The following is a 16,531-nucleotide window of genomic DNA, read 5'->3' as shown; positions in this document are numbered from 1 at the left end:
AAGCCGTGACAATTTCTTATAAAAATTTAAAAGTTGTGGTAAATTTTAGCAGGAGAAAATTTGCTTAGGAAAAACCGATAGAAACCCATTATACAACTTTCCCCTATAAATATTATTTCTAAAGAAGGTGTATCAACTTTTTTTTTATAGCTAGCCGGTTCTTTTGGTAAGTAGTAGATGTAAATTTTTCATAGAATTCAGATATGCAATCGTTTTTTTTGTAGACCTCTTATTTTTAAAGTAATTTAAGTTTAAAAAAAAAATTAAGTCGATTTTAACTTAAGGTACTAAAATGCAACAAAAAAAAGAAAGAAAATGGCCATTATGAACAAAAATAGTAAGATCTTTAATTTGACACCTTACTTTTTCAATTCTGTCAGGTAATTATTGAAAAAATCGATTTTTTTAAACCCACGAGAATAAAAACTTTGAACTTATTTTTTTCATTCCCCAGGCATAAGAAATAGGCATTATATATACTGTTAGAATGAGAAAAGTATTACAAATCGATTCTAAGCAAAATTGAAATAAAAAGTTTGCAATATAGTATATAAACTACAATAAAAGGAATTATATGAAAATATCATATTACAGGGTGGGGCAAATAAGACCGGACTAACTTTAAACGGCCATAGCGCCAAAACTACTTGACCTATCAGGACGTTTGACCACACTATAAAAAGCTTAGGTAATGACCTTTTAGCAAAAAAAATCTTTGGACGTAGATGGACGTGTACAACGAGCTAGCCGCGTATATGTTCAACAAGGCAGATTCCAAATGCGCCGGTGCAGTGGTTTAATCTGGATTCTCTACTAGGGCCCACTAATTATGACCTCAGCCCATCTGTAGGTGAGGTAGAGTTATGCAAATTGCTGGGGATACTGTTAGATACATAAGTAAGACACTAGAAAAGACTAGAGCTCTCTATCTGAAATGGCTTTGCCGTAGTACTCCAGCAAAGTGAAACGGGGCAGATTTTGAGATGTAAAAAACATCAAAAACCGTGAAAATTTCTCGGTTCTTGACTTTAGGGACCCATATTAAACTTTAAAACTCATTTTAGACTATAGGTTGCGCTGACAACCCTAGCTTAAACTTCATGCCATTTCTAAAAAGGTAAAGAACGTCGTTCTAGCTCAACTGTGGTCCAAATAAGAGCCTCCGTGTATAAGGGTAGCTTGAAAGTTGGGCGAATTAGGATCCTGCGGTTACTCACGTTCCTAAGGAAATGTGGCCTCCCAGCAGCCTGATCTTAATTCAATGGACTTTTTGGCCTAGGGCTACTTTGAAGCATGCACCAATAGACGTGCCCATACCACAAAGACTTCCCTCATTGCCACTATCAAGGAGAAATACGCCAGCTTGGACAGGTACATTTTGACCTGGACCTGCCGGCGGTTGAGGAGACGGGTAGAGGCGGTAATTAAGGCTGGCGGCGATTTTATTGAATAATCTAATAGTCATATACCTATTTTGCTTGCCAGTTTTTAAAATTCAATAAAATCTTTAAAATTGACGATTTTATGTTCATTTGTTTAGAAGTTAGAATTTGTCCGGTCTTATTTGCCCCACCCTGTATATTATACAGGCAACGTCTTAATTCTTGAATTGAGTATAAAAATGGGAAGGGGGTAAAGAGGGGGTAAAAAAGGGAAGATGAAAATGTTGCCTGAACAAAAAATATAATTGGCCATTTGTTTATTTTTTATTTTTTTACTTTTTTTCAATTTTGCTTACAATGGAATCGTAATATTTTTCTGATTCTAAAGGTATATATGAACCCATATTTTTTACCTGTGAAATGATAAAATTAAGTTCAAAGTTTTTATTCTCGTGGGTTTAAAAAATCAAAATTCAAAAAGTAAGGTGTCAAATTAAAGATCTTACTATTTTTGTACATAATGGACATTTTCTTCCTTTTTTTTGTTGCGTTTTAGTACCTTAAAATTGACTTAATCTTTTTTTAAAAAACTTAAATTACTTTAAAAATAAGAGGTCTACAAAAAAAATCCGATTGCATATCTGAATTCTATGAAAAATTTTACATCTACTACTTACTAAAAGAACCGGCTAGCTATAAAAAAAAAAGTTGATACACCTTCTTTATGGAGAATGTTTTCTTTAGTTCAAACTTCATTCCAATACTAATGGCGTCATGAACTTCACTTTAAAACTTTAAACTCGAAATTTGCTTATTATAAGTCTTCCTTAACCCTTAATAATTGGGCCCCATTTTTAGCTTATTCATTTCCGAATAGAGGGGGGGGGGGCATTAAAGGTTGCCCTGTTGGATAACCTGTTTCATAACAAAACGAATATCTTGACATCATTCTTTTTTATATTAGACTTCCTTTATGAAAATTACAAGATAATTTGAAAACTATAATATTTGTTTGTTTAGACTGGTGGAAAAGAGAAGAACGGACAGCCTGATCGTGACTATGTGTTAGAAGCTGTGCAATATTTTAAGAATAAGTTAAAGTAAGTTTTTTTTTCGAGGGAGGGGGGGTATGTTAATTTCATTTTTTTTTGGGAAGGAGACAAAAGGCAAAAATTACCCCTTCTAATTTTTACTCCGGGGGTAAAATTGCTAGGGGAGGGGAAGGGGTTGAACCTACAGTTTGGTTTAAAACTCCTAAATAAAGTTGAAAACAAGGATGACAACATCCATAAAAGCGAAGCAAAGAAACGGTAGGACAAACGGACATTAACACTTGTATAGTGTCAGAACTGAATAATCAGAATATAAATGTATAATAGTAAAAGCAAAATTGTAAATAAATTTGTTGAAAGACTGCTTGATACAGAATAATGTTTATGGACATACTTACATTTATAGGACTGAATTATAGAGTACCTTCGCATATAGTATTTTACTTTGTTGTCCCAGGAATCAGTATACCAAAAATCAGATCAATCGGGTGATTAGATCACATAAAAATTTGTTGCTAAAAAAGTAAAAAAATCAACATGTTTAAAACGGACGTACGGACATTCTGGTAATAAATATAGAGTTGCTTCGCTTTCTAAATCGTACCTAACTACTACAGGAATCACCATGCAAAGTTTTAACTCGATAGAACATGCCTAAATTACCGAAAAAAGCTATCCTTTCCGGACGGACTGACTGACAGATAGACGGACTGACCGACCCTAACTATAGAAAAGCTTCACTTTTAAAAAATAGGAAAATTATTCCCCCTATATAAAATTTATGTTTTGTATATTTTTGAATATCACAAAATATGCATATTTGAATTATGACCTAAATTTGTGAATATAATATGTTGCATCTTTAACACGAAAGAAAGTGATTAGCAAATGATAAAGTGCAGTTCATACCAAATATTTTATATACCAGCAGAATCCTCTATTATGCTAGTTTAATACGAATGCCTCTCACACACTCTCCTTTTCTCTGTAGTATATCTTCTCTTATTTATCCTATTATTTAAGCTTTTTATGGTTCTCCTTCACAGTGAAGCTTCTTGAAGGTACAAGGAAGGTTTTCAACTATTTTGGATAAGGGTATCCCCTAGGAAATCTCCCCTAGAAAAAAAACTACCCTACAAGTTTCTTTTACTTTTAGTTTTTATATCAGAAATTTATGGGAGGGGGGAACTAGTTTCTATTAATTTACTGTAAAATCCAGGTGTTAAGACAATATCCAAGGTGGAATTGCTTTACTGAAAAACTACCCCTTTTCTTATCAAAATGTTAAATGTGGCATTTTTTCAAAGAAAAAAAAATATTAACGCAGAGAAATTTGTTGCAGATAAAAAAGATAAAAAGCTACAGCATTGAGATCTGCTATGCGTTGCTACAATAGTGTACTTGCAAAATAAAAATTGTTAGAAATATCTGTAAACACACTGTTATGAATAAACTGACCAATAAATGAGTTCCATATCTGCAACCAAAATTGTCGACAATGTCCACGTATATTTTATTCCATTCTTTTATTTTATTTTTCTTGCCTTTTTTTTATTACATTTAGATAAAAATTGTACATTTAGTTATGTAATACCAATTTTTTAAGATTTGATCAAAAGTTTAAAACAAGTTTAATTTCATGCCATTCATGCGTTTATACATGATATGGTATATAGAATTCCACAATTTTAATAAGATAATTTTTGTTTTTACTCTTCACAAATGTAAGAAATTTTGCCTTTTGCTCATTCATCAGTAATTCATGTCCTTTCAGTAATAAAGTCCTAAAATGTTCAAAAACCTCAAAAGGCAAACAACTCTCACAAAACCTTTAAATTTTATTAATGGATTTAGATAGTGTATACTGTATACCATACCTAACTTTTGCCGTAAACAAAAAGCTATTATTTTTACAATACATTTGAATTTTCTAGGCAATATGGTCCAGGTACAGAGGTCCCAATCAAAAGCCTGCTTGGACATCGATCACAGGTAATTAAATGATAACATTTGAAACAGACAATCTGCATTGATATGTATTTCCTAAATCTAGATATCAAACTTCATTTAAATAACTATAAAATTATAAGTTTTGATTCTTACTATAATTTTCAATTGACTAATCGGTTTTTAAGAATTTTACTTATTTTTATTTGTTGCAGGCTCCCCCAGAGGTGCGTCACATATCAGGACAACACGCCAAGGAGTTCCGAGACTTCTTGGCCAAGTATCCTGACGAGTTCGTCGTCAAGGAGGAGATTGTCTACTTGAAGGAGTACGAGGGGAACATCACCAACACCTTCACAGAGACGGAGGACCTGCCCAAGATTGATCCCATGGTGACCAACCAGTTCATACAGTTCTTCAGGGAAAAGATCGACAGCCATGTACAGATACATGTTGACCAGCTGTTTAATCAGGCATGTTTCTTTATTAAGATTTTTTTTATTTCGTCCTTTTAAACTAACTTGAAGTTTTGACAAATGTGACTAATAAATAGCCAAAGAGTCATTTATATGCTCTTAAATTGATCTATCATAAAAAGCTAATAAAGCTAACTGAATCAGGCTGTTGGAGAATTTAGCGAGGAGTCCTGCAGGATACTATTCAAGACCCCACAGGATCTGTCAACATTTCTCAAGATTTATTCCCATATTTTCCAGGTTAGTCCAGTTTTTTTTATTGCATAAGGTTCCTTATGGTCCATAAGAATATTTAGAACTATCGAGCTATTTTATCAGAGTGAGGATTAACGACTCATTAATTTTCTTTAAAAATTTAACTGTGAATTTTTTTGTTTACTTCTAAAAACCGATTTCTAAATATATTTAGGTTAGGTTAGGAGTGGTTCCTGAAAATTTACCCTTTTTCAACAAAATATTTTTAAAGTATATTTATGCATTTTTACGTAACTTGTTTTGAACTGGCCCTTTGTGTCTGTCTATTTCATGAAATATCTAATAATGAAATCCTACTCTATAATTAAACTAGTGGCTGCGCCCTTAGCACTTAGGGGTTATGATTTTGTGTTAAAACGGAGGGGCCATTTCAGTAGTTAGCAAGAACCTAACGGACAAACATTTAAAAACTTGACTATTTTATAAACCTAGTAGCGGCTACGTCCCTAGAGGACTCTAAGGATACTTGAAAGTTGGGGATGGTGGGGGGAAGACTTTCAATTTTAGTTTTTAAAAGAAAAAGTAAAAAATTGAGGAGGTCATTTTCTTCTAGGGGCAATATCTATTTGGAGGTTGGTGGTACCCCCCCCCCCCCCCCACCCAAAATAGTTTTAAACCTTCCTTGGACCTATAAGAAGCGTAACTTTAAAGAAGAATCACATTGGTTCAGCGATACAGATAAAAGGGCTAACTACTTTTTATATTAAATTTTTTAAAATTATATTCTTTGTAAACTTTTTTTCTTGTGTTGATTTGAAAATATTTTTTTATCTGTTTGCGACAATTCTATCTGTTTCCAATATTGTGTTCATTTTATAGGGTGGCCATACAATTCAACAACTAGATAATGTATGACGAGTTTTCTAACGACTAGGCATAATTTTTAGAGATTATCAACTCTATTATTGTCACCGGAAATATGTTGATTTTTAGCTATTTTGAGAATTATTCTGGTTTTTAAAAATGTTCATTAATATTTTTTATACTTATTAGAAATGACAATTTGCGCGAAGCGTATTTATAATTATCTCTTTAATTGTAAGTACGTCTGCAACGATAGACATATGCTCTTAAGCAATTTTGTGACAGATTAACACTTTTCTTTAATTTAAAAGTGCTAGCACTTATAATGTCATTTTTCTTGTTATTTTCTGATTTCTTTGTTAAAATCTCATTTATGGATAATTCCATCCTTGTTTATATTAACATATTACTATAACAAACCATTTGATACATTCTAAAAACACTATTTATTGTTCAATATTTTGTTGCTTTAATAACATGCAGAGCTCTTTTTATGTAAGATGCGGCATTTTAGATTACTTTAGTATACACTAAGGGCCTCATTTCTAGCCGCAAGGGTATAATTGCCCCTGTGAATGATGGCCAAAAACCCGCAGAAATTTCTATAATCTGAAATAGGGCAACACTGAAAAAGACGACCTACTCAGAGAAATGAAGTTATTTAACATTTTTCTTATTTTAATGTAATTGTTTTTTTCTACCTGTTTAGGTTTTGTCATTACATGTATTGTTATTCATTAGTAAGCCATTAATATAACATTAGGTACAGTAGTAATTATTATTTTCAAAATAGAATAACAATTTTCAAACGATTACCAAAAAAGAGTAACTATATATTATTAACTTGGACCTTTCTTTCAAGATTCTTAAATTTAAGAACTTTACAAGTTTGTCTGTCTTCTTTTGTCCTGGCAACCTTGGTTTTATGATTTATATATCAATTATAATTAGGTTCAGATTAGTATGGCAACCCAAGTTATCATATTTATGTATTATATTAAAGGTTACTAGTGGCGCTAAATCAATCTGTTCAATCCATGTTAGGATCAGCTGTTTACCAAAAAATATCTAGTAGGATGCTAGGTGGCGCTATTTATATTTTTTGGATTGTGGGCGATTTCTCTTTCGATGGTGGGGGTACCCTCCCCCCCAAAAATTAATAAACCTGTCCATGAACTATGAGCGGTTAGCGAGATCCTTGTTACACACAGAAAGACACATTTATTACTTTATCTTTAAGGTTATTGTACATATACATTATACATATATCCTTTTATAGGTTCAGAATGGCATAGTGACCCTTGTTCCGCAGAGAGCTTTTCAGTCCATCTATATTCAACAAAACAACAAGGAAAAAAACAAGTTTTATATAATTATGCACGCTACCTTTTGACATGGTTATTTCTTTCTTGTTAGTCCAGCTTAAAACTAGGCCAAATGCATCCTTATTGTTTATAGTTTCTTGGTATCTGATATTTTAAGATATTGTAAACTTTTAAAGAAGGCGTCTTAACTTTTTTTATAGCTAGCCGGTGCTTTTAGTACGTAGTAGATGTAAAATTTTTCATAGAATTCAGATATGCAATCGGTTTTTTGTAGACCTCTTATTTTTTAAGTAATTTAAGTTTTAAAAAAAATTAAGTCGATTTTAAGGTACTAAAACGCAACAAAAAAAAAAAAAAAAAAATGGACATTATGAACAAAAATAGTAAGATCTTTAATTTGACACCTTACTTTTTGAATTTTGTCAGGTAATTATTGAAAAAATTGATTTTTTTAAACCCACGAGAATAAAAACTTAGAACTTAATTTTATCATTACACAGATAAAAAAAATTTGGGTTCATATATACCTTTAGAATCAGAAAAATATTACAAATCCATTGTAAGCAAAATTGAAAAAAAATGGCCTAATATATTTTTTTTGTACAGGCAACACTTTCTTCATCCCCTCTTTACCCCCTTCCCATTTTTATTCTCAATTCAAGAAATAAGATGGTTGCCTGTATAATATAATATAATATTTTCATATAATTCCTTTTATTGTAGTTTATATACTATATTTTATTTTTATTTCAATTTTGCTTAGAATGGATTTGTAATATTTTTCTGATTCTAACAGTATATATAACGCCTATTTCTTATGCCTGGGTAATGATAAAATTAAGTTCAAAGTTTTTATTCTTGTGGGTTTTAATAAATTGATTTTTTCAATAATTACCTGACAGAATTAAAAAAGTAAGGTGTCAAATTAAAGATCTTACTATTTTTGTTTATAATGGCCATTTTCTTTCTTTTTTTTGTTGCATTTTAGTACCTTAAAATCGACTTAATTTTAAAAAAAAACTTAAATTACTTAAAAATAAGAGGTCTACAAAAAAACCGATTGCATATCTGAATTCTATGGAAAAATTTACATCTACTACTTACTAAAAGCACTTAAATCCCCAACATTATTATAAAACTTTAAGGACTAGTGTAATAAACAGCCCAATGTCTACTCCCCACCTGTTTTTTAAGAATTTAAATTGTCTAAATAAACAATCACATACATAAATGTACCCCATCTTGATTACGCTAACAAATTTGGCATGAAAAACAATGGAACTAAGATTTATCATAAAGTTGGTGAGAATGCAGCATAATATAATATAATACAATACAATACAAATAAAGATATGTTGTAATTTCCCACAACTTACCAAGTAAGCAACAAAGCACCCCAATTCTAATTTCCCACCACTCGCCAAGTGAGCAACACAGCACCCCAATTCTAATTTCCCACCACTCGCCAAGTGAGCAACACAGCACCCAAATTCTAATTTCCCACCACTCTTAAAGTGAACAACACAGCACCCCTATTCTAATTTCCCACCACTCGCAAAGTGAGCAACACAGCACCCCAATTCTAATTTCCCACCACTCGCCAAGTAAGTAACACAGCACCCCTATTCTAATTTCCCACAACTCGCCAATTGAGCAACACAGTACCCCTATTCTAATTTCCCACCACTCACCAAGTGAGCAACACAGCACCCCTATTCTAATTTCCCACTACTTACCAAGTGAGCATCAACATAGCACCCCTATTCTAATTTCCCACCACTCGCCAAGTAAGTAACACAGCACCCCTATTCTAATTTCCCACCACTTACCAAGTGAGCAACACAGCACCCCTATTCTAATTTCCCACCACTTACCAAGTGAGCAACACAGCACCCCTATTCTAATTTCCCACCACTCACCAAGTGGTGAGCACCCCCATCTCATAACTAATTATTCCAGAAACCTGTTAAAACTAATGCCTTGTTTTGTTTATTAGCTGTGGTTAGGTTAAATTGTGTGTAGGGTAGCCCCACAAGGTTAGAGGCAATACTTACATTCTGCTTTTCTTTCATATTTATGAGCCTTGCCCCTCTTAAAATTTTTAACATACTTGGGGGGGGGGAGGGGGTCTCTATTAATTTCTGACAACAAGTGCGAACTTTGGAACCATTTGTTCTTGTTCGATTGTTTGTTTCTTGATGTGCAAAATTTGTTAATGAATGAGAATTTAGTCAATATAGCGTAAGCAAAGCATATATCCTTATTCTCATAAAAAAAAACCAAGAATATGTTTATAAAAAGTTAGTTGTCATTTTTAAATAAAATTATGTTGGATTTCCGTTGAAATGGTTATAATCTTGAGCATTAACCATTAGACTATAAAAGTTGGAAAGATTTTTAATCAATATAATAGATTTGAAATCTGCATAAAATTTTAAGGATTTTTTTATAAAATTAGTTTTTCATATAATTCTTTATTTAAAGGCGCAAATACGATTTAAGTTAATAAATTTTGACCAATAGGATAGCTGGATTGGAAACTACCTACGCTCTAATTGGTTGAATGATGTATGTCACTTAAGCTTCTCCAATCAGAGCGCAGATAGTTTTCAATCCACCAATCACAGATCTTAAAATTATTTAACTTAATTTGTATTTGCGCCTTTAAATAAAGAATTATATAAAAAACGAATTTTATAAAAAATCCTTAAAATTTTATGCAGATTTCAAATCTATTATATTGATTAAAAATCTTTCCAACTTTTATAGTCTATTAACCATTGCAATTATAACTTTACATAATGCTTCTTTTATTTTTATTGATATTGATTATAGAGTAGCAACGCATGTAAAAAAATGATGTAATATAATGAAATAGTGAGAAAAGTTAATTCCTAATAATCCGGGCATTGTTTATCAAATACTTATCAATTTACAGCAAAAATGCTTGATTCCTGCATGTATCACTAAGAAGAATTGTATAGGTAATAGCCAGGGGGGAAGTTTTTTGTCTTCTATTTGAAATACTTTATTAAAACTTGTGTTTGACTTACAGACGTATATCAACTCCCAGAACCACAATGGCACGGAGTCGAGCCCGTACACATCAGGACCAAGCACTGGTTCTAGTTCCCCGGTGCCTATTCAAAACGGCAGCGGTGGATGCCGTGATTCGCCCCGCGGCGGGGATAGTATCAGCCTTAACCAACAGACATTGAAACAGCGCGTCAACATGGTGGTCATGCGAATGATTGCGCAAAATTCTGACCAAGATCAGCGACAAAGCCTTATACCGCCTGAAACTCCTGTTTCCCGCCAATCCTCGAATTCAATAGGCAGTGGCGGAGGATTGGGCGGAGGTAACGTCAATGGTTCAACAGCCTCGTCGTTGACACACGAAGGCAGGGAGGCTTTGAAAATGCGGACACTTCAAGTGTCGCGAGTTATTGTGAATGCGCGAGAGTGTCATCAGCTTGTGGATGAATTGTTCCGGGCTGGTCAGCCTGTTGGTTTGGATGGAGAGGGTGTTAATCTTGGCCCTAAAGGTTAGAATATTTGTAAAGTAGAATTGTTCTGAAAAATTAATCAATGAGAAAAAGCCATATATTTGTATGTAAAACATCTACATCACACATAATATTTTTAGCACAATAGATATTCTTTTCAGGGAAGCTGACTTTAGTCCAGATCAGTACTATGAATGGCCAGGTGTTTATATTTGATGTGCAGACCAACCCAGCCTTATTTACCATGGGAAAACTTGAACAGCTACTACAATCAAAAGATATTGTTAAGGTAAACCATACCTTTGGAATTTAAAAATTAGATTTTGCTTACATATTTACCGCCGGTAAAAAATAACAGCTTCTTTTCATTGTAATTTTACTTTTTTTGTTGATACAGCATAGAATTGTAAGCATGTGTTTACCTTTAATAGAAAATTATTATATCTATTAATTATCTGAAAGCATTTTTATTAAAACTAACACTTATTAAAACAAGTAACTTATAAAAAATCATTTTGCTGTTGGCTACTTTGTTTTATTAAGCTATTAAAAGTTTGTCACTTTGGGAATTCAATGGGAATGTAGTTTTTTTTACTTTTGTTAAGCTATATTATTAAAAGCCAGTAAAAGGTTTTAATTTTGCGCAAAATTAAAACCTTTTACTGGCCCCCCTCCACCTTATTTTTTGTTCAGGGATACATCAATTACTAAAATCAGTCAATAAATAAGGAAATTATGCCCCAAAACATGAATATCCCTGTAATAAGGTTTCACTCTGGTATACTGGATTTACTTGATTTACCTCACTCAACTTTCTGGCGTGTTGTACAGTGAAAAAACTACCCCCCCCCCCCTTATTTTTGATTTTCTTCAAAATTAAGGGGGGGGTTAAAAACTACCCCCCCCCCTTATTTTTGATTTTTGTCAAAACTAAGCGGGGGGTTAAAAAACTACCCCCCCCCCCCTTATTTTTGATTTTTGTCAAAACTAAGCGGGGGGGGGGGGTTTCGGTGCTCCGGTCTTCACATGTAAGCAAGCACCGATAGTTCTATATAATAATAATTATTTCTAGGTTATCCATGATTGTCGGAATGATTCAGCAGCCCTGTATCACCAACATCAGATAACCTTGAACAATGTTTTTGATACTCAGGTTAGTAACAGTTTTAAAGGCTATTATTTTTTTGTCTGAAGATCTAAAAATTTACGAGCCGATTGGGTTTTCTATTTTAGGTATTCATTACATAGGTCCTGTAATGGTTTTAGGCTTTTTTTGTTTTAGTTTTGGTATTGTTTTGATCTATTTTTCTAGCTGTTTTTGTCCCTTCGAATAAAGAGCCCCTAGGGGCGTAACCGCTAGTATAATAAAAAGAATAAAATGAATTTAATTAATGAAACCTATTAATTTATGTTCATCGAGAGGTTTGGTGAGTTTTAAGTTGAATTTAAATAATAGAAGGATAGCACAAAAGAGATGGATTTATCTTTCCCCTATTTATGACTAGAGTTGGCTCAATATAACTATATCGCTATTGGCTAGTTTTCTATAAGTACATATCTATTTATCTATTTCTCAATAAATCAATTTTCCTCCCCCGCCATTACTATTTAAAAGAAAAAAGTAAATATTTATTAATTTAAATGATTTTAAAAAGATTTTTTCAATTATATTTTTTTCACATTACCATCACCAAAGGGTTAATATGATTAAAATTTTAGTTTTAATATTCTAACACAAAGGAAGTGTCGCCACAATCGAATTCTTTTAAAATGCAGTTTTCTAAGATTTACTCTATCATGAACGTATATTTTTTATTTATGAAATAAGGATTAAATACTTTAATGTAATTCAAATATCTACATGAAGTGAAAAACTTAATTCATTCCATAAACAAATAGGATAAAGGTCTTATCGCTTTGGTCAATGAGAGTTTAATGAGGATTATTGGAGCACTATGAGTTTTAAACACTTTACCATTGGAAGACTCGAGCTCATTTATAGACGTTTATTTCCTATATAGATCTGTCATGGATCTTGATGCAATAAAGCAGGCTGTTTTGTAAATGTTAAAAATTGGAAGATTTCATTAAATAAAAGTAATCGCAAATATACTTAGTAAATAAACACAAATTTTCCATTATTAGATATAAAGGGATAGTTGCATGAAGTTCATTTCAGAATAATGTTATCAAGCATAAGTTACAAGTAAACCCTGAAACATATAATTTTGTAAAACAATAATTATAGCAAACAATTAGACGTCACTAAATTAGTCTTCTTGCTGTTTTTAAATAAGCCAGCTACATAAATTGCATATATCACAAGAACACGATTTTTAAGTCTTGGTAGTTTTAAAACTACATGGTGGAAAATTGAAATTTGCAAATATATGCTCTATAAATGTAGTTTAAACAATTGAACAGGAAAAAATATGCAGTTCACTAAATCTAAATTTAAATACATTTGTGCAACGACCAATTTAGAAATAAAAAAGTATAATAATTCGTGGTAGTAAAAAACTAAAGACTAAAAAAATTCCTTGGATTTAAAGAAGCTGTAGAAGAACTAAGAACCTTATCAGACTAGCGATAGCAATTGATCTTTAAGTACCAACAAACACAGACAAAAATACATCCTGTATATGTATATAAGGATGATAAATGTCCATTATACTTACATAAATAAATGACACAGGGTCCTAATTGAAAGAATAGAACTGGTACCACATCCTGAATATAGGTTAATAACATGAATAAACCATTTGTCTTTCCTTCTTGCTACTAGCAACATGTAAAAACTATATTATAATAGAATGCATACAAAATTTATATGACCAGGGATGAAGGGGGTTTTAATTTTAATTTTTTTGTTGTTAAAATTACTACTAGTTGCTTCATCCCTAGCATCTAGGGTAGGGCTAGGGAGGATTGGAAAAAATGCCTTACCAAAAATTATAATCACGTGATAAAAGCTAATAAAACTTCAAAATTTCACAAAAATGTATCAATTTTTCTTTGATGTCAAATTAATAGTTATCACATATCTCTGATATCCTTTAAGACTTAAATCTCCATAAATTTTGAAGCCTACCATATTATGCATCACTAAAATTGTCCCACTGGGAATTTTTCTGCAAATAATATCGGGCATTGAAAATAGAAATGTGGTAAAAAGTTCCATTAATCATTTTCCTCTGTATGTATGTATATTGTATAAACATTTATTTAAGCTCTGAAAAATAAATTGGTTAAATATTTCTGTAAAAAATGGTTCATGGTTTTTTTTAATTTTTAAAACTTTGATATAATTTAAAAAGACAAAACTTGAACATACAGACAAGCACAAAGTAGGTGTGTAGGATATCCCTCCAGACCGTCTTTAGGGAAGGATGTATTCTCCCCCCCCCCCCCCCCCCCCACCCCCAATAGAAGATGAAGATTTCACAGGGGTGTGAAGTAAAACAAATCAAGAAGGAATATTTTTTTAAAAACCTTATAAGGGGGGGGGGGATATGTACCCACCCAGCGGATCGAGAGTTAGGTAAAAATTCAATAGGGGCTACAACATTTTTGGATGCTTTCAACATTCCCCTTTTCTTGGAAGCATATCTATTATATTTAAACTTTATTTCATTGACCATTAATGTACCAAATAAGCGAATGTATTTTTTTTATAACCAAAATCATGTAATCAAATTATCTAACGGCTAAAAACCGGTTTTGTTTAGGCTGCACACGCTGTGATACAGCTGCAGGAGACAGGGAAGCCAGTTTACAAAGTAAAAAATGTTTCATTCAACGCCTTGTGTGAGCTATACAACGCTCCCATCAACCCTATGAAGGATCAGGTATTTTTTAAGGATTTGTTTTGCAATATTCCCTGTCAAAAACCTGTGTCAGCCATGACCACTTTGCATGTCGATATTATGTCAGTTACGACTCCTTTAAAGACCGACATAGCCCACATAAACCCTTGAATTTGCATATTGATAAAATGTCACCATTTTTTCTCCCCTAACGTATCATTTATCTTTGGGGCACTCTGGCGCAATTTTGTTTTTTGTTTTCCCGGTTGGGGGGGGGGGGGGGGCGGGGGGGGGAGGTTGATTTTCTAGTATAAATTCCATCCTAAGATGTTGTGAATATTTAATGCTGGGCTTTAGCTACTTTCTGCAATTTGTCCGAGTCTATGTTTACTTGGTTTTTTTGCTAGACTTTTTACCTTACTCCTGACATTGTCCATATCTTAAAACCTATACTTTTTTCTAGGTAAAGAATATCTACCGACGAGATCAAAGATTTTGGGCCAGGCGGCCGCTGACAAAGGATATGATCTGCTACGCGGCTGCGGATGTTATGGCCCTTGTTCCAACTATCTACACCGCCATGGCCAGGTTAGACTTCAAAATTTATAGGAGTGTATCAACTGGACTGGCAAAAATCAGGGGTTATAATCTCCCCACACACACCCCCACCCAAAAAAAGCACCCCAAAGGGGTTGTCACGTTAAAAGTCACACCCTCCTCTGGTACAAGGGAGGTGTGAAAAAATTTACGCTGCTCAATTATCAGTCAAAGAACGCTTTTTTGGCATGCCATGACTCAAAAACCCTGTGCACGCAACTGCTTTAAATATTTATTTTACATTTTCTTGTCGCGGATACGTAAAATTTGGATAAAACTGTTATGTATCTTCTTCTCTCACTCTCCCTCATATTTGAGATATTTTTCTTTCCATATTCTTTTCATCTGATTCTAATTAATTTCCTCAGATACCAACATTTCAATCTTTCATCGCCCGGGTCTTTAAAGGGTGGGCAACCCATTTCTCACAGTTTCTGGAAGCGTAGCAACTCTGTAAATAAATATAAGCTACAATCAAATGCTTCTCTTATGTTGGTAAATTTAGGAGCTTTAAAAAAAAATCGGTCTTGGTTATTGATATATTCCAAAACTTGAAGTGCATTTATTGCTTATTATTTAATTATACGTTAAAAATTGTGAACCAGACCATAGATTAATAGCCTGTTTAAGTTCATTACCTTTAATGTATTATTTTTTTGTATTTTCATAAGCAAAGAAATAAATTCTTTTGTGGAATTTATGGCACTCCGCTTTGAAGTGAAACAATCAAATGTTAGATTTGTGAAATATAATTTATAACCACAAATATATACAATATTTTCCAAGTTAAAAATGAAGTAAAGTAAAAGCTACCCTTTTATTTAATTTTTCCTGTATCTATTGATTTTAAAGCAATATTGATAAGAGTCACAAAATTACGTCATTTACAAGTGCTTCGCTCCTAGCTTTTAGGGTTATGACCTAAATAGGCCGAATTACTTCCCACACCATTTAATCGATCAAAAAATATATATTTAAGGGGGTGAGAATAAAATTTTTCCCTGAATCAATCTCATAAAATATAAATAAATAAAGCCTCTTGTGAAGACGAACCAAAAAGGTCCAGTGGTTAGCGAGATATCCATCCTCATTCATTTTAATCAATAACAAGATTCTAATTAAGGGAGTTAAAATCTGAGTACCAGAGCCTGTTCATGTCTCTGTGTGAGGAGCACGTCCTTATGTACATCCACTTCGACGACATCAAGGAGAAGAAGAGACAGCGCAAGGTGGAGAACGAGGTGGCTGACTTGAAGCTGAAGCTGGCCACGGCACAGTCTAGAAATATTGTATTGTCGAACAGAGAAATTAGATTGTTAAGGTTTGTTTTTTAATATTTGTATGGCGTGAATTACGTGGTTGTAATCTTGTTAGGCGAATG

General features: G+C 32.8%; 1 protein-coding gene across 1 annotated transcript in view; it reads left to right on the top strand.

Annotated features, from left to right (window-relative positions):
* egl (Egl_like_exo domain-containing protein) overlaps positions 1-16,531 on the top strand; it is a 71,539-nt gene that overhangs the window by 48,828 nt on the left and 6,180 nt on the right. The window contains exons 5-16 of the mRNA XM_080159240.1: positions 2,403-2,482; positions 4,369-4,426; positions 4,597-4,854; positions 5,002-5,097; positions 7,196-7,278; positions 10,077-10,089; positions 10,297-10,786; positions 10,909-11,036; positions 11,820-11,900; positions 14,476-14,595; positions 15,017-15,141; positions 16,274-16,471. Of these exons, the coding sequence (XP_080015366.1) occupies positions 2,403-2,482; positions 4,369-4,426; positions 4,597-4,854; positions 5,002-5,097; positions 7,196-7,278; positions 10,077-10,089; positions 10,297-10,786; positions 10,909-11,036; positions 11,820-11,900; positions 14,476-14,595; positions 15,017-15,141; positions 16,274-16,471 (1,730 nt within the window). The remainder of the gene's footprint in view (positions 1-2,402; positions 2,483-4,368; positions 4,427-4,596; positions 4,855-5,001; positions 5,098-7,195; positions 7,279-10,076; positions 10,090-10,296; positions 10,787-10,908; positions 11,037-11,819; positions 11,901-14,475; positions 14,596-15,016; positions 15,142-16,273; positions 16,472-16,531) is intronic.

The sequence above is a fragment of the Acartia tonsa genome, chromosome 4 (genome assembly GCF_053477335.1).
Source record: "Acartia tonsa isolate MP-2025a chromosome 4, ASM5347733v1, whole genome shotgun sequence".
Taxonomy (NCBI): domain Eukaryota; kingdom Metazoa; phylum Arthropoda; class Copepoda; order Calanoida; family Acartiidae; genus Acartia; species Acartia tonsa.
The sequence above is the reverse complement of the archived record's forward strand: the minus strand, read 5'-3'. Positions and strand labels throughout refer to the sequence as shown.